Source organism: Morus notabilis, unplaced genomic scaffold (assembly GCF_000414095.1).
Source record: "Morus notabilis unplaced genomic scaffold, ASM41409v2 Scaffold329, whole genome shotgun sequence".
NCBI lineage: Eukaryota > Viridiplantae > Streptophyta > Magnoliopsida > Rosales > Moraceae > Morus > Morus notabilis.
The window spans coordinates 755,971-775,249 of NW_010358084.1; the positions used below are offsets into that span (position 1 = coordinate 755,971).

The 19,279-nt window shown below is 30.7% G+C and overlaps 1 protein-coding gene across 1 annotated transcript; it reads left to right on the forward strand.

Moving 5' to 3' along the window:
• Positions 1-10,410: 10,410 nt before the first annotated feature.
• On the forward strand, positions 10,411-14,482 carry LOC21409927 (IQ domain-containing protein IQM1). The gene is made up of 9 exons (XM_010091771.2): positions 10,411-10,959; positions 11,070-11,434; positions 11,528-11,642; positions 11,907-11,972; positions 12,115-12,203; positions 12,415-12,502; positions 12,778-13,008; positions 13,497-13,598; positions 13,782-14,482. Exons 2-9 carry the CDS (start codon positions 11,088-11,090, stop codon positions 14,229-14,231), a joined length of 1,488 nt encoding a protein of 495 aa, XP_010090073.1. The 5' UTR covers positions 10,411-10,959; positions 11,070-11,087; the 3' UTR covers positions 14,232-14,482.
• The last annotated feature ends 4,797 nt before the right edge of the window (positions 14,483-19,279 follow it).

The following is a 19,279-nucleotide window of genomic DNA, read 5'->3' on the forward strand; positions in this document are numbered from 1 at the left end:
AACACTATATTTACTAGTGAATATTGTATTTATCATTTAATACCGTATTTACTAGTAAATATCATATTAACTTGAAAATTCAGCCACCGATTTTGGTGACTGTTTAACATTGTATTTACTAATAAATATCGTATTTACTAATAAATATCATATTTATTCAAAAATTCAGACACTCATTCCGACAACCGTTTAACTATTTATTTAAAAATTTGACCACCAACTCCGGCGACCGTTTAACACTGTATTTATTGGTAGAGATTGTGAATGGAGGGGATCGGTTATCCCAATGCCGCCACCGCGAATATACAGCAGCGGCATCGTGGCCTGCGGAGGTTTCGTCTATTGGATGGCGGTTAATTGGTGGAAATGGTGGGGCATTGTCGCGTTCGATCCATTCGGAGATCACGCGAAGCATTGCCGTGTTATCGATCCGCCGGCGAACTTGGGCATGTTGTTGCAGTCTAGTAGCAGGACAAACTTGTGCCTTGGAGCTTGCCGGGGGCGGCTACGGTTGTCGCGGGCGTTTAAGTACAGGGAGGGCTGGTTCGCGATAAAGGTTTGGGAACTTAGCGAGGATAAAAAGTCATGGTGTTTGGTGCACACAAGGCCAGCTTGAAAGGAGTGATGCAGATGAAGGTGCTGGGATTCCTCCAAAACGACGGCGACGTCGTCTTCTTGATCATCTGCGAAAACCACGTCGTTCGCGGCTACAATCTTCTACAACACACGCAGGATGACATCGGCAAGTTCGAACATGATGTAGGTGACATAATCGATCACCAGTTGGACGCCTTTTAATTTGTGTATCCACCATGGCCGACCGCACTTCCTACAAAATTTCCTGATCATGTGCGAAAATTAATTTATGATCTATTGAATATGTATGTCTGACGACAATTAAGCTGATCCGACATTAATTAGATGTGAATTACATATGATAATGTCTATATTTTTTTTTCACAATTACATTTTGCTAAACATTAGAAAGTTGATTTCAAGATCAAAATGCAAGGCGCAAGAAATCTTTGCTAGTAGTGTACGACATATTTTGGTGCGAGAATTCTATCTCCAATTCTGTAAAGTATATATAGAGCTTAAATCCTTTTAGCTTCATGTTCAATTTAAATAAATATTTTGAAATTTCTCTAATATACAACAAGTTTACTAGTTTCGCGCTCAGTGACCAGGTTCACGAGGTTCATGGCTATGATCTGGTCGCCTAAGGTTAATGGTTTGTGACGTTAACTAAAAGTCTCAAGGATTTCTAATACAATGCTATTTTTATACTAAATTTAGAATATGTTTTACTTAATTTAAGTACCAAATGTTATTGGTTATTATCTTGATTTTTTTTTCATTTAGTTATTATAAGTTAAAGATATATATTTCAAGAAAAAAAAAATGATACAACAACGAAACAACAAACATATACAAGAACAAAAAAAAGACTATATATATATATATATCCAACTCTAGCATTCAACTTTTTTCCACTGTTCTTTTAATTTTCTTGTTTTTAAGAAAAATAAGAGGGCGGAAGTTTAGGTCAAAGCAAGTTTTCTATTAGAGAAAAGGGTACTGTCGAATGTGCCATTTGCATAAAAATCTAGATATAATTTGAATATAATTTTTTCGTGAATATCATTTGAATCGATTATGAGTTGGTATTTCTAATTTGTTGCCTATTGAATGTTCCTCCTTGTTTCAAATCTTTTGTTCAAGGCGACTAATTCATGGAAACTTGTCAACAAAATTATCTTTTATTTCAACATTTCCTCCTAATCTGTTTTTTTTTTTTCCCCTTATTTAGTTGACATATTAGCCTGCTACTATTATATATTTTAAATTTTTAAAAAATTGTGATAAATATGACTTTAATAGTAATACTTTGTAGTTTGGCAAAATTTATCATATTTGCCCATATTTAATTTGAGATTTACTTGTAAGAGAACAAAAGATGGTACACACCCATTTTATATTTGATTTGACGCACCCTTTTAGACTACAATTTCTTATTAAAAAAGATCCTCATATAAAATGGATAAAAAGGACAATTATTATAAAATTATTTACATAATTAAGTTTTAACATAAAAACACACAATGATACTTTTTTTTTTCACTTCACACGCGTGGTTTTACTCGCACACTCCACTTGATTTTTGATACCTTTTTAGTTGTTTTTTTTTTTAAATAACCTTTTCTATACCTTTTTTACTTTTTTTTTAAAGTACCTTTTTTCAGTTGTTTTACAGTTTGTTTGCTTGTTTGTTCTTGTTTTTGCAAAATTTAATAGATTAGGCGACTTTTAAAAGGCTTAAATATATGTACTGGACGATGTCTCTACTGATCAAAGTAAACAAAAACATGAAAAAGATGGGCGTGAAAAGATATTGGAAGGTGAAAACTAATCTTATGAAAATAGTTAGGGGTAGTTTTAAGATAAGGAATGTAATAATTAAAGGATGCGTCTATTAATACTCATTTTTTTTACTTTTTATATACTTTTTTAATATTATTAAATTACCCATTAATAAAATTACTTTTAAAGACAATAATATTTTTTAAATACTCATTACACACCTGATTAACGCCCCATCATTAAAAAAAATATTATCTTCTAGAAATATTTATTTATTTTGAGTTCTTAATATTTTGAATAAAGATGTTTGACGATAATATTTCTTATGATATTATGCAAGCAACGATATCCAACAAACAAATTTATTTATGACAAACTTGCCAGCTAGAGAGTATTAAAAACGAAAAACTAAAAAGATTACAGAGTCTTATTAATATAGTTCTCAAGGATTTTTTTTTTTGTTTCATAAAACAACAAGAATTTGTTGATGCAACAATTGGAATATTACTGATAGAATGATCATATATGATTGTCGAATAATATAGTCACATGATTGTAAAAAACTTATATAATTTTATAATTTGTTACGTAATAGTGTTGATAATATTTCCGGAACTAATGATAGGTTTTTATAGTCTTTTACGGAGTTAAGCTAAACACATATCGATTTTAAGGAATTCTTGCATACAGAATAGGAATTTCTTCATTTATTGTATAATTTGAAGTACTATTTAATTTGTTACTTTATTTAGTTGTAGAGATTTTTTTTGAAATTTTAAGAGTGGTGTAACAAGTAAAATAAAGGTGCTTTAAGAAGGTGTGTGTAAAAAATATGATTGATTTACTTGTAGGGACTTTTTTGAAATTTTAAGAGGCGTATGACAAGTAGAATGAAATGTGGTTTAAAAATGTGTGTGTGAAAAGTAAAAATAGTTTAAAAATGTGTGTGAAAAGTCAAAAAGTAGGTGTCAATAGAAGCACCCGTAATTAAATTTAATCACTTTAAAATTAAGTGGATTGTGTTTAAAAAGATGAGTATAGAGAGTTAAAATGGGTATGCCAAGGAACCACCTTAGCACAAAAGTTTAAATTTTAAACAACCCATTTTTATAATTTTAAGTTCATTCTCTTTTGAACCTTTTAATATAGGATTTATAAAGGTAAAAATGAGCTATTAATTAAAAAATATAAAATATTAGGTAAATATTGATACATAATATATTTGATTTGGGGTTACATAAGAATAGATCTAATGAATTTCAGATTTTGAATTTATCAAATTTGTTTTTGGAATAAATTCCAGTAAATCCCGATCTACTAATTTATTCATGGTGTGAATTCACAAAATTCCGAATTTACTATAGTATGAGTATTCAATAACTTAAGGATAATTATCGGGCGAAACGAGGTCGGGTATGCTTTCCCACTCCTATTTTTACTTTTGAACCTAATACCTACTTATTCAGGGTCAGAAAATCCCTGTCAGGGAAGCTTTCTTAATACCTTACTTATTTACTCATTAAGAAAAAGATATCGCAATATTATTACATCAAATTAAATATAAAATTAAATATAACATTAATATCTCTTAACAACAAACTAAAATTTCAAAAGAAAAAACTGAGCTCTAAAAATAACTAATCAAATTTAAAAACCATACGAAATCAAATTTTAAAAGTCCAATTCAAGACCTAAATAACAAATTAAAGTTTTCAAAGTAAAACATTAAAAACGATAAGAACATTATTATGTTGTATATGTTATGACTTAAATTAACAAAGTTATTATTTTTAATAAGAATTGAGAAATCATTAGGGTTTTAAAATATGATAAAATAGTAAAATACTTTAAAAAAATTTAATCCCATATTTTTGAAGTTTGTTATAATAAATAATAAATATTATATTTAAGATATTTTTAAATTTATGTATATGTATATTGGGGCAAGAGTAATGCCGGACGGGAGTGCTTTTCCTGTCCCCAATACCTACCCCATCTCTATTTAATAACCTCTATTCCTGCTATATTTTGAACGGGTACTCACCGGTGAAAAGTACAGTCCATTTTATTTATATTCTCTCATTTGCATCTCTCATTTCTATGAAGGGTGTTAGATAAAAGGGTTAATTTAATTTAACACTCTAATTTTTAAATAAGTTATGGCATGTTGATAAAATTACAAAATGCCAATGGACTTGTAGATGGATGATTTGTAGATGGACTTGTAGATGGTTGATTACAAAATGCCAATGGATGATTTGTAATGGATAAACCTAAACTTTAAATATGTTTTATGCTTTATGCACTTAAATATGCCAATGGACTTGTAGATGGTTGATTATATTTTATGCACTTAAATTTTCAAATATTTGGTTATGTTTTCAAACTTATTTAAATGTACTTGGTTATGTTTTCAAACTTCTTTAGATGTTTAGTAATTGGTATGTTTTGAAACATATGTCATAAGTGATGTTTTAGATATTTTAATGTGTGTTGGCTATTATGCATGATTTTAACTATAAGTGATATTAAGTAGTCAATTAATATAGTTTTGAATACAATATAAAAGTCACTATTTTTGCTAGTTAGGTCATAAACGGGTCATAAACGTGTTTTTTTTGTGTCGGCCCGTCACGGCACGTTTAATAATCGTGTTCGCGTGTCGTGTCGTGTTAACCGTGTTATTAGCGTGTCGTGTTCGTGTTTGGGTTTCTGACACGTTTATTAATCGTGTCGTGTTCGTGCTCACTATAATCGTGTCGTGTCGTAATCGTGTCGGCCCGAATACGGCCCGTGAACACGAATTGCCAGCCCTCTCATTCCTACACTTACTCAAAATATGACCATTTATTTATATTTCTCAAGAATATGGCCATTTACCTCACTCTACTAAACAAATATATCCATTGTTCTCTTTTATATATTATGCACTTTTGTGATCCTTGCTATCTCATCCATTAAAATTTAATATTGACACTAGTCTTTAATGCGTGCGAATAAAATAACAGTTATATAAAGTGTTGTTTAAAAAAAAAAAGAGAGAAAGAAAAATGACATAAAAGTAATGAAGATAAAAACGAGAAAAAGATACGAAGTAAAGATACAAAAATCATTGATTTTAACATATTTTGTTGTGTTTTATGTTAGTTCTATTTTGTTTTGTTTAATTTAGTGTGATTTTATTTTATTTTAGTGCATTTTTGTTTAATTTTATTTTTATTCAAATTATTCATAGTCTTTTATTTGAATAATATCATAAATTTGGTGTAGAACGGTGTTAAAATAGATAAAATAGGGCCAAAAATTAGTTCAAAATAAATAAATTAATAATAATAATAATAAAATAAAAAATGATTTCGACAGTTGGATGAAGCTTATCAACGGTCTTAATGTGCGCATAAACAATACGCACATATCAGGTGGGCCCCGCCAGAATTCTCAATCATATAATTAGAACGCAACACGTGGTTGTTAAGTCGGCCAGTTTTCATCGGCGCTTAATTTCTTGCATCGTGATTCACGTGAGCTCATTTTTTTGACAAATACTATTCTGACACATGACAAACTAAAGGACGAACCATTTACCCAAGCACACGTGTATTCTACTAAAGAAAACACCCAATTAAAACTCGACACATGACGCAAATAACTTAACCAAAACTTCGAATAGTTCTTTTGTGTCCAGGTGAATAGTAATTTGTGTCCAAATGAATAGTAACTGCGCTCCCCTGTAATATATAGTTATAGATATTTTCTCAATAGCAGTTACAGGGTAATATTGTCAAACCAGGCCTCTCAGCTCGGCAGAGATGAAATAAAGCCTACCCCGACCCATCAGTCTAGCATGTCCTACGTTGTTCGGGCCTACCCGACACACATAACAAATACTTAGCCCTAATTGGTCAGCTCAGGTGCTTGATTCAGACTGGGCCACGTCAAGCCAAAGAGGTGGGCCACAACCGGCCCGTTTGGTGTGATTCATTTTGATAGCTCTATGCTAAGGACTTGTCTCCGACTTTTTTAAGTTGTTACATTTTCATTTGCACTCAATATTTTTAAATAATTAACGAAGGAATAACAATTTAAATTTTATATAAAATGTTGATATCAACGTTGGTGTCCTATTTTCTCAAAAAAAGAAGAAGAAGAAGAAGAAGAAGAAAACATTGGTGTCCTATGATCAATTTTCATTCTATCAATTGTTGTCTGATCTTAAAAAAAAAAAAAAAAAAAAAAGAGCATTTTAAGATAAGTTTTTATCCCATCTTTGCTTTTTATTAATGTCTTGAAAAAATGGCTTAAAAACCCTTTTTTATTTGTTTACTCAACTCGTAAAGGCAAACAAAAAAGGTAGTTTACTTTAACAAGTAAGGGAGGAGCCTCGAATCAAAACGATTTCTCTTTTCTTTTCTACGCTTTATTCTCTTATGAAATTTCTAGTTTGATCGAGAGCGATACACTTCTCCCCAATATGAGATAGGTTGCAGCTATAGTCAGAACTCAAACTAAGCCAATTGGGTAAGGATACCATTTTGAAGCTTAATTTTAAGCAGAATTCACTTCGTGATAGTGATAGTTTAATTTAGATACCATGGACGTGTATGAGAATGGCCCTAAAAAGGAGCAAAAAAATGGGTCCATTTCCTAGCTAATATATATCCCAAAAAAAAATGATCAGAGAGTGAGTTCAGCCAATAATATGGACCACTACTAAAATAAAGGTTGGTAGATTAAAGTCTCATTTATTTCACCAATTTGAGTTTTTAATTATAGGTTTTTACATTTAAAAATTCTCAAAAAATGTCACATCTAACTTTTTTTACTATAGTTAAAAGCTCTCATAAAATGTTACATCTCAGCTCAAATTAAAAACTCGAATTTGCGAAGAGAATGAGGCCTAAAACTGATTAGGTAGACAATGGGTTCATATTCACTTGTTAATGTTATATACTCGTATTATGGTGTAATGATTGTACGTCATATAATTTGATGTTGGATAAAAGAATATGTGTGGAGATAACTAACTGTCAATACTGGACTATTTTAAATGTTAAATTATACAACATTTAGCATTCACAAAAAAGGATATCAGTTTACCAGTGCAGATATCCTTTTTCAGCAAAAAAAACCTGTACAAAAATTTCATAAAATTTACCTTTTAAGATTAATTTTACGAGACAAAAGTTGATTAATGCATTGTTCAAATAGTCATAGTATAAGGATAATTTTATACATGATTCTGTCATAAAGTATTAGAGTTCAAATGTCTCTTTAAGTTATATTCATGTTTTTGCCCCGAGAATCATCCATAATTTTTACTTATTTTTTCGAATAAATCCATAATTCTTTTATGCGATGTCTAATAACTTGCCACTGTTTGATAATTGATTGTCTATTTTTGCGCTCTGGATATCATTGCTTTCACTTATTCATGACAAGTAGCTATATTCTCATAAAATAAAATAAAAGACAAGTAGCTATCACATAAGATTAAGAATGAAAAAAAATATATTATTCAAAGAAAGAGAATATGATTATCAAATAAAGGATCAATTTTACTGATTTTATTAGTTTTTAATTATGGATTAAATTAAAATTATATTAAATTAAAAAAAATATGTAAAATAAATACTTTTTAATATATATCTACGACTAAAAATAAAAGATTATTAAAAATTTATTTTTGTCGCTAATTCTACCAAATAAGCTACCATATATCTGTTTATTTCGCTGATTCGAGTTAAGATGTGATTTTATGTGAGAATTTTTTACTGTAATAAAAAAATTAAATGTGACTATTTTTAAAAATTTTTTACTGTAATAAAACTCAAATTCTAAACTCGAATTGAACGGAATCATATTTTTCACGAACGGATAATACAAAGCGCGTAGAGAAAAGACGTTGACGAAGAACAAAATCGTGCAAAAGATTAGGCGGGACACGTCAGCATCGGGGGCGGTCAACTACCTTGACAGCTACGGCGGGAATTGGGACACACTAGCATTTAGTTATTGAACGTGAACTTCCATAAATGCCCTTTACTCGTTTTGTGAAGACTCCTAATCGTCTCTCACTTTTTTTTTTTTTTTAATTATTCATGAGAATTATACTATTAGGATATATATATATATATAATTTTATGGGTATAGTTCTGTTTTGAATCATAAATTCTATTAGTTTTACATCATTCTTAACTCCAACATGATTTTTTTTTTAAATTTAATGTCGAGAAACATATAATATTTCATTATAGAAAGCTTTTTATATTGTTATTAATTATCGTTGAATAAAAGTTATTAGAAACGTGGAAAAGATAATGCAAATAATAAGTAATCGTCAATTTTGATTAATCCGACTTGAACATATGACCACAATTTCTCCGACTAGCCGTAGTTATTTACATATAACGCACATGTTTATATTTTACCTTTTACATTTCAAATAACGACTTTGCTTTATGTACATATATAAATATATAATATGTTGTAGATTAGAAACTAGAAAGAACACATATTCTATTATTAAAAAAAAAAAGAACACATATTTGACAATCAAATTAATGCAAACCGCACACCCACTTGAAGATCTTGACTTTGAGACCAATATTTTTGGTCCATTATGACCCATAATTATGCATTATAAATGAAACACTTCCCCTTGTTACAAGTAATCGATAGTAGTGCTGCTCTTCATGGAAAGCAAAAGGTGCGGAATACTCGGAAAGGACAAATTTATTCTACATCATTAGTTTCCGCAATCTAACATTGAATATTACACTTTGCAAGTCAAATATGTCTACTTTCTAACCTGAAAGAGTTTTTTTTTTTTTTTTTTTTTTTTTTTTTTTTTTTTTTAATGCTTTTACCCTTCAAACTTTTCTTGAACTAGCAGATTGTCCGTTAAAACTTTTAATTTTAATAAATTTCCCTAAAATTTAATAAAGTAAAGCAAACCAGTGAAACGCCCATAAGTTGGTTTACTTTTATTAAAATTTAAGACAGAAATACTCTTGTGTACATTACTTAGTTGCTTATACTTACAACTGGAAAGAAAATAGAGAAAAATGTTTAGCTAATATTTGATTTGCAATATGGGAGCAAATCCCAAAATGTAAGCTCGTTTGAAGGAGATAAATGAAAAAAAAAAAGGCCGGAAACATATTATGTTACATGCACGAGTGTGTTTATGTTCAAAATTTAATAGTATTCATCAACTTAGGTCCCGTTAATTTCACCGATTCGAGTTTTATTATAGTAAAAAGCTTTCAGAAACAGTCACATCTAACTTTTTTGTTACAGTAAAAAACTCTCACATAAAATCACATATCAACTCGAATCAACAAATTAAATGGGTCCTTAAGTTACCATGCAGAACTATATTAAATTCAAGAATAGTTTTTTTCCTCCTGTTAAAATTAAAAGTTAGAACCTTTCTAATTCAAATTTTAAAAAATAGGGGGCTAAGATGTCAAATTCCAAAAATGCTAATCATTAGTTGAGATCGACGTGGAGGGACATTTAGGTAAGAACAGGATTTCACTTCCCGTGAGACGTGGAGGGACATTGTAGTAAATTCAACACAAAACTGCAGATAAGTAAAGAGATCCGTAAAATAACAAGATGCACACGCAGTGACAGCTACAGTAAGCAACAAAAAACAAAAGCTTGAAAGTTTTTTGCAAGTTGAAACTTGAAACAATGCGTTTGCATGACTAAAGCCATGACCAAAAGTTGTTGACTGTTGAGATAGAGAATTAAACACAAAAAATCTAGGTTTGCTAAAGTTAAAGCAATTTATGTGTTTTTCCAATGGAAAACTTCACCGAAACCTGGATATGGCTTACTTTCTTTGACCGCCTGACCCAATTCTCTCTCTCTCTCTCTCTCTCTCTCTCTCTCTCTCTCTCTCTCTCTCTCTCTCTCTCTCTCTCTCTCTCTCTCTCTCTCTCTCTCTCTCTCCCCTTCATAAAAATAAAAATAAAAATACTCTCTCTCTCTCTCTCTATATATATATATATACACACACACACACACACATATACACACATATATATACGTACATATAATATTTTTATATGTTGTCCTGGAAGTGGTGGAAAACTGGAAAATGAAGAAGAAAACCTTCTAAAGGAGCACGTACACAATTCCAAAGGCAATTCAAAGTCTCAATCTTTGAATCCATCAAACCACTCATGCCTTTGAACCAAGAAGGAATAAAAAAAGGCAAAAAATTAAAAAAAAAAACAAATAAAATAAGACGTTGAATCCCCTGTTTGCTCTTCGCCTCTTCTAATCAAAACTTTCTCTCACGTTGATTTTACGACATAGAATTCATCCAAAGACTTTCCTTTTCGTCACTTTTTCGCCCTTCTCCATTTCTAACACGTATTTGAAAATCCACAAGAGCCATTTTTTGCTTCCATACTTGATATATCTATCTATGTATATGTATATATAACAAACAGAAAGCCACTTAACTCGGCAATCGACATCCTGTACATTGTTGAGTACTCATAATTCTTTTCACCTTTTAAACACCTTTTTTGAACAGACATAAAAAAAAAAGTAGAGATTTCAATCACACCAAACCAATCCAAGGTATGATTAATCAATAACCATCTTAAAATTGTTTTTGTTTCAATTAGGTGATCATATTACCAAATTCTTCAACATTTTTTTTGTGTGACTTTCTTGATCATCTTTTGCAGCTAAGATTCTCAGAAGCAATGACCGTCGCAAACGGTTCGGACAATTCCAACGCAAATAATTTCTCCCGTTTGCAGCATCACAAGCCACAGAAAGTGATGCTTGAGACCAATCTTTCATTCAAGAGTCTTGTTGTTGTCCAAGACACGCAGACTTTGACCGCGGAAGATGATCATGTTTTGGTTGGCAAGAACCATATTAAGCACAAACCAATACCTGCTCTTTCTTTGCCTGAGCCTGCAATCATGTTCTCGCCTAGACCGGTTTGCGAGCTCGACGCCGCCGCGATTAAGCTTCAGAAAGTGTACAAAAGTTACAGGACTAGAAGGAACCTGGCGGATTGTGCAGTTGTCGTTGAGGAGCTCTGGTAATAATAATTAGTCTCTCAAAATTCCTCTCTTAATTATTGGTTAATTTTCAATTTTAAATTAATTGTTGGTTTGTTCGTGTCTTTTTTCAGGTGGAAAGCGTTAGACTTTGCGTCTCTAAAGAGGAGTTCTGTGTCCTTCTTTAATATTGAGAAGCAAGAAACTGTGGCTCAAAGATGGGCTAGGGCTAGGACTAGAGCAGCAAAGGTATTTTCCAAAAACACGATTTTGAATTTCAATACCCATACCAATAGTACATGTTTATGCACATGAAAAATATGGTCAAAATCACATCAAAATAATAATTAAAAAAAAGTAGACAAATTTAACAGAACTTGATTTAAATCACAGTGCGCCACCAGGATTTTTGTTTCATGTCCAACCAATGTTTTTTTTTTTTTTTTCTTTCTTCTTTTTTAATACCTTATGAAGATTAATTTGGGAACTGAACAAGGATGTATTGTTTTGCAGGTGGGAAAGGGTTTGTCCAAGGATGAGAAAGCACAAAAATTAGCCCTCCAACATTGGCTTGAAGCTGTAAGTTACAATCATAGAGCTGTATCAGCACTTGATTTTGGGCTTTAGACAGAAATTAAGCACATTTAAATGATATATCAAATTTTGATTCAATGGAATAATAAGATTAATCAGAAGGTTGTTTTCTTCATATTTTCTACAGATTGATCCACGGCACCGTTATGGACACAATTTGCACTTGTACTATGATATATGGTTTGAAAGTGAGAGTACTCAACCTTTCTTCTATTGGTAAGTGATCATTTCTTGACATTCTTTATTGTTTTCACATGTGTGTGTATTACATGCGTAATTATGAAATTAATTGTAAACCACATGACTAAATAGAATGTAAAATGTGAAATGTAAATTTTCCGTGGTTTACTCTATTTTTCTCAAGTACCAAACAGAAAAACGTGTGGATTATGACTAACTAGAAACTACTATACTTGTAAAAATGCAGGCTTGATTGTGGAAATGGGAAAGAGATAAATGTTGAGAAATGCCCAAGAACTCTTCTCCAACGCCAATGCATCACGTATCTCGGACCGGTAAGTCCTAAACCACACCATACTTTAATTTACTATTTTGTCCCTCAAAGAAAAAAAAAATGTTTTCTAAGGTTGGAATTAATTAAGCGAAGTGGTTGCTAGCATAGCATATCGGTAATTATACACCTGGCCCTACTATAAGGTGAAGAGTTCAAATTCCTCCACCCTAAGTTCAAAAAATAAAATAAAAATAAAAATAATTAAGCAAATATAAATTGTGTACATGACATAGAATTCTAATGGTGTAATTCATGATTGTGGTGTTGTATATACAGAAAGAAAGAGAAGCGTATGAAGTAAAAGTGATGGATGGGAAACTAGTGTATTGGCAAAGTGGGACCCCTGTGGACACCATTGAGGGCTCCAAGTGGATTTTTGTATTAAGTACCACAAGGGCTCTCTATGTGGGTCAGAAGAAGAAAGGCAGATTTCAGCATTCAAGTTTCCTAGCTGGGGGTGCCACCACAGCCGCCGGGAGATTAGTTGCCCATGATGGGGTTCTTGAGGTATAAAGATAATTTATTGAAAATAATATTACAATTATTTATAATGAGAATCATGTGGTTGGTCGTTAGGTATGGACGATTAGGATGCATTTTTAAACCGTTAGATTATGTACTATAATCTCTTAATAACAACTAAAAATCAAATTAGGTATAATTATTTTGGATTAAAAAAATATAATAATTTAACATAATTTGATATAAAAGTATTACGGTTTAGCAATGTGTATGACCATTGAGTTCTTCTTATCATATGCAATAAATAATTAATCACTTGCTTTATCATTTTAGCATGCGTGACCATTTTTTTTTATTTATAATTATTCATTTTTTGTTTGCTATGGACGTTTATCTATTTGGTTAAATAAAGAAATTATGTACACATTGGTCAAAATTTAACAAAACTTATTATGGTCAATGTGAATTTGGTTTAAAAGACCAAGTCTTGTAGCATGTCATGCTTACTCTACGACCTCAATATATTATTGCAGGCAATTTGGCCATATAGTGGTCATTATCACCCAACAGAAGAGCACTTTAGGGAATTCATTAGCTTCCTTGAGGAGAATAATGTGGACCTCTCCAATGTCAAGGTAAATAAATGATCTTTTTTCTCAATTATTGTACTCCTTTTTCAAAGGAAAATTCATGCCTCCTAAAAAGTTTGTTACAAAAGTGCATGCATGTAAATTATTATTGCTTTTTATGACACCATTTTGCCCCTCTTTTTTTTTTTTTTGGCAATTTTCTGATCTGTCGTTTTCTATATTTGGCAGAGGTGTGCAATTGATGATGACTATCCTTCATTCAAGGTCACCAACGTGGCAGAGCAATCAGGGTCAACGAAATCTCCTAAGCAATCACGTGGTGTGAATAGAATTGATGTGGCTGCCAAGGAGAGCACGATCACGACCGTTGAACAAGATGAAAATAAGAAGGTTGACTCTTTCAACGCGAGGCCACCAATCTTTGACTTCAGCCAACGCCTCTCGTGCAAATGGACCACTGGGGCTGGGCCACGTATTGGGTGTGTCCGGGACTACCCAACAGAGCTACAATCTAGAGCACTGGAACAAGTCAACTTGTCTCCTAGGCTGGCTGCTGGCCCATTGTTCAGTTATGGCCCAATACCTTCTCCACGACCCAGCCCAAAAGTTAGGTTGTCTCCGAGGCTTGCGTACATGGGCCTTCCCAGTCCAAGAACCCCCATTGCTTTATCTAGCTAGACCTGTATTCGGCCAAGGGAATGTGGCCCATATAGTTTGGGTCGAAAATGGAAAAGCCCACAAGTGTAGCGGCTTTTTCTCTGACAAAAATAAGGAGAGAGCTATCCCCATTTTTTTCGTATCTTCTTAGAAGTTTCTTTTTTTCCTTTGATTCTTTCAAATTTGTTATCTCAATTCAAATTATTATTTTATTTGTCATTTTTTTTCTTTGTTAATAATAGCAGGAATGAGCTAATAGATTTGTTCTTCTGCACCCAATTTTTTGTTCAAATTTTTTGGGTTGGGTATCATGTATTTGTCTTTTTATTGTAACATGAAAAGTTTGTTGACGTGAATGAAATATGTTTATTCAAGTTTCACACCCTTTCCTTTTCACCGACCATTAACTTACTTTTCTTCCTCCGCAAATTAAATTATTTTAGTTAAATTTCCATATACATTTGTTGTTATTATATAATCTCACATTTCACATTTAGAAACATGAATCACTTTACACAGTATGGATAGAAAACTCCTATAAAGTTTGTCTTCTTCTTTTGAAGAATTCTTTAATAACACATTTTTAGTATTTAACAATCTTAGTATAATATCAAAGTGAAAACCCGTGTGAATTCTAGAAAATGCGATGAAGATCGGTAGTTGAACGCATCACAATAAAAAATTGGTATGAGATTTTAGAGAGTTTAGGGTATGTTTGTTTTCTAACTCAAGTTCGAACTTAAGTTGTGTATGTAAGAGAAAAATCATATAGTAAAAAAATTAAATTTAAGTTTTTATGAGATAAAATACTGTAGTAATAAAACTTAAGTTGTGAGAATAATAAGGCCTAAAGCTCTCTTAAAACACAAGTAGTGTGTCTCACCTGTATTTATGAGGCTCAATCCTGTAAGGTACAGTGTCTTGAATTTTCGACGCCTAAACGTTTGGTTCATGCATTCAGAACCATGATCCATAATCATTATCGTTTTACGTATTTTTTTTGTGAGAAAAAAACACTGTAGAAAACCATGAATCATGATTAAGAATCAGAGACGAATATAGGAAATAAACATCCCATAATGTCCCGTTCATTTTACCGATTCGAGTTTTGTTACAGTAAAAAATTCTCAGAAACAGTCACATCTAACTTTTTTATTACAGTAAAAAACTCTCACATAAAGTCACATTTTAACTTAAATTAAAAACTCAAATCGGCAGACTAAACGAGCTAGTATGACTAACCATGATATTTATTTATTTATTTTTTTCCTTCACTTACAAAGTTTTTTTTTTACTAATAAAATATATGCAGTGTCATTATAAAAAAAAATTATAAGAAAACTCTGAATTTAAATTTGTATTTTTTATTCTTAATTAATATAGTATTCAATTAAATAAATATTAATTAAAAACAAAAGTAAAAATAGTATAAAAGATATTTTTTTTATTTCCTTTTTTTTATACTATTTTACAGGTTGAACCAATCACAAATCCCAATCTCGCCACAGACTGAAGACAATAAAACAGTGAATGATCAAATCAGTCAATCATACATCAATTAGTTACTTCCAATACAGCATACAGGCATAAAGTTACACTTTTTCTTAAGCAGATCATAGTTTTCGGGTTTCAAGTCAAATAAATGCCCACTTTGCCGATTAAGGAGGCTAAGGAAACATTCTTATTGTCAAATAATCTGATAAGGGCTTGTTTTTTTTTTACTGATATCATTTGAGTTAGAGAGAAAAATATTATAATAAAAATATTAAATTTAAATTTTTATAAAAAAAATACTATTGTAATATGATTTAAGTCATAAGATAAACACACCCTTATTAATTCTGAATAATAATTTGATTTGATTTTTGAGGAATCAAATTGCACAAATGTTTTTATGTCTTGGGCTCTAATCATTCAGAGAGGGAGACCACTCAAAAGCTAGAAAGATGATGAACATAGAATTGAATGCTCACTTCTCTCTAGCTAAGTAGCTCTAGCTGGTTTACAATTAAGAGGTCTATAGAGAATTGGCAGTCACGGTGGGACACAAGCAAATAATGCATTAATCAACGGATTAATTAATTAAGAACCCGTTTAATTTATTTATTTAAAATTTTAATTTAAATTAAGATGTAATTTTATATAATAATTTTTTATTGTAATAAAAAAATTAAATGTGATTATTTTTAAAATTTTTTTATTATAATAAATTTTAAATTTTAAATTTAAATAAATAAAATGAACGGACTTAAATAAACATGGGAACAAAATCCTAAGAATTGTACCCACTTTTGCAAGGTTATTTATGGGGTCTTGTGATCAGCTGGTGACCTGCGGCTTCTAACGTTGTGGGGGCACTTTCTGTTTTCTTGTGTTGGGTCGTCTCCTTCTGATCTGTTGCACATGGGAAACCAATGGCCCTTTTGAGGATGAAGATAGCAATGAAAATTTGTTGGGAATGATGTCATTGTTTATTGAAACGTTTGGTTCATGGATTAGAATCATGAGATTATAATTATTTTTAATTTATGTGTATTTTTTATGAGAAAAAATACTGTAATAAATCACGAACTATGATTCGAATCGGGATACGAATCCTCTAACCAAACAACTCATATGAAATATGAAATTATGTTCGGTTATTTTTTCTATGTTTATTAATCTTTCAGGTGTATTTATTTATGTGGGTATATTTCTGAAAACATATATTCAGTTATAGCTTTATAAAATGAAAATAAATTTCAATTATTTTTTATTTTCTTAATTAAAATATTTTTATCACTTTCTAATTTTGTTTTAGTTTCTAAAGTATTTGCTAACTAAATGTTATTTAGAAAACGCTTTCGCCTTTGTAATTGAAAAGACATGCAAAAATATTTTTAAAAACAAACGAAATCAGCAGCAAAGACCCCCCAAAGTTCTCTCTCAAATCCAACTTCTTTCACTTCATTTTTTTTATTATTATTTTTTATTTATTATTATTTTTTACTAATAACTGCTTAGATTGTTTTTTTAATCCTTCAATAACTAAAAAAAAGGAAGATATACGTGCACATTTTAAAAGATTATCCTTTTTTTTAACTGTCTTTTGTTCCTTTTAAATTATTTTGCTCTGATCTACATTCTGCTTGACCAACATTAAGCTTCATCAAGCTAGTGTAGTTGCTTGTAATCATATCCTATTAGTTGTACATATGTTCTAATGTGTCGCAAACTATTCTTTTATACTCTTATCAAAAAATTGTTATAATTTTTTGGTTGAAATTATTTCAATTTCTTATGGCAAATCAAGTTTGTTTCACAAATATTTCACGGCACGACAACGTAGGAATGACATTATTCTATGTAGAAATGGCTCCATAGTAATTCACACCGAATAAAATGAGGATGAAAAATAATAATAGGGGATAGGAATAGAGATGAGAACAAAATTTTATCCCCAACTTTTAGCGAGACGGAGACCGAGAAAGCACTCCTCACCCAACTCTTACCCCGATATACATAAGTTATATATAATATAATATATTTTATGTAACTATACATACATATACTTTTTGCATTTGATAATTATTACTTTTAATAAGACTTTTTTTAACTCCACACTATTTTTTCATATGTTTTGAATTTAGTTTGTATTAAAGAACCTTTGGTCGTGTTTGGAATTGATCCCGTTTTTATTTTTCACATTTTTTGAAAAAGAAAAAATAAAAATATTTTTAAAACGACATTTGACGCAATAAAGATAAAAAACAGAAATGAAAATGATTTTTTGGTTTAGTGTAAAATGAGAGAGAAATGAAAAATGACTTTTAGTCGTTTTTTATTTTTTGCTTTTGTTTTCTCTTCTTTCGAGCAGAGAGAGACATTAATAAGTTTTTTATACTGAAAATAATCTCTTGATAAAACTACCAAATGCATTTTTAAAAATAATTTATGCATGAGATTGAAAATGTTTTCATTTTTATTTTCATACAAAAAATAAAATCATTTTAGAACAAGTTCTAAACACGCTCTTTCATTTTGGTCTAAGGGGATGTTTGGTTGGAGGAATTAAACTATGATTTGAATCATGGTTCATGGTTCGTTATAGTGTTTTCTCTTATAAAAAATACACGTAAATAAAAAATGATTCTAATCACATGATTCTAATCCATGAACCAAACGTCTCTTAAATTTATATTGAGTTTCTACTTTATTTTTGCTTGAAGTTAAAATAATTTTAAAATGTTTAATTACATTTAATAAAAAATGTGATGGGTATAGAAAAAGCATTTTTAATAAGAAATTTCTAATTCCGTCTCGCTTCTCCTTAAATAAAAATGAAGATGTGAATGAGAATAATTTTAAAGGATGGAGATGGAGATGGTAAATTATTCCCCGCCCTGCAAGCGATCGAGGCTCGTTAATTGCAAACATAATTGAAAACGGTGATCATGAGATAATGATGTGAGTCTGTAAGCTAATACTCTGATCGGGATGTGTCGTTTGACAAAGTGCCATTACGATTTTGTGATAATTGCTATCAATCACAAAGCACATGTCACATGTCGTTTGTTGTTTTGTTTTATTTTATTTTGTTTAATAGGAACCAAGCGTTTATATATTTAAGCCTCATTGAATAACACTCCTGAACTGGTCCAGAAGAATTTGAGGGGACAAAACTTATTTTAAGCCGTAAGATTTATATCATATGTTTTACAGTTATAATTTTAATCGAATTTAACGTTTAAGAATATAGACTCCACTATTATGTTCTTATCATATAAATACTCAAGAAATGGACCCATTACTAAAAGCAAACAAACATGGAGGAATCTTGTGATAAGATTAAAAAAAAAAAAAAAAAAGGTTTCTATACGGATTTTAGCTGCGGTCTTTGTATTAACGGTTAAAAAGCTGTCTTTAAGTTAAATCACTATAATCTGTCTGGTGGTTTTCAGTACTACTATCACCACAGCCAATTCACTGGCTTGATCTCCCAATTCACTGATTCTTGAAGATTTTCGTGTAAGTATGGAAAACATTAATGAGAAAACGTCCAAGCTGGTTTTTTTTTCGTTACTAAGGAT

Coding starts and splice junctions, on each gene's coding strand:
- LOC21409927 (XM_010091771.2), top strand. CDS start 11,088: ATGACCGTCGCAAACGGTTCGGACAATTCCAACGCAAATAATTTCTCC. Junction 11,643..11,906: donor CTAGGACTAGAGCAGCAAAG/GTATTTTCCAAA, acceptor ATTGTTTTGCAG/GTGGGAAAGGGTTTGTCCAA. Junction 13,009..13,496: donor CCCATGATGGGGTTCTTGAG/GTATAAAGATAA, acceptor ATATTATTGCAG/GCAATTTGGCCATATAGTGG.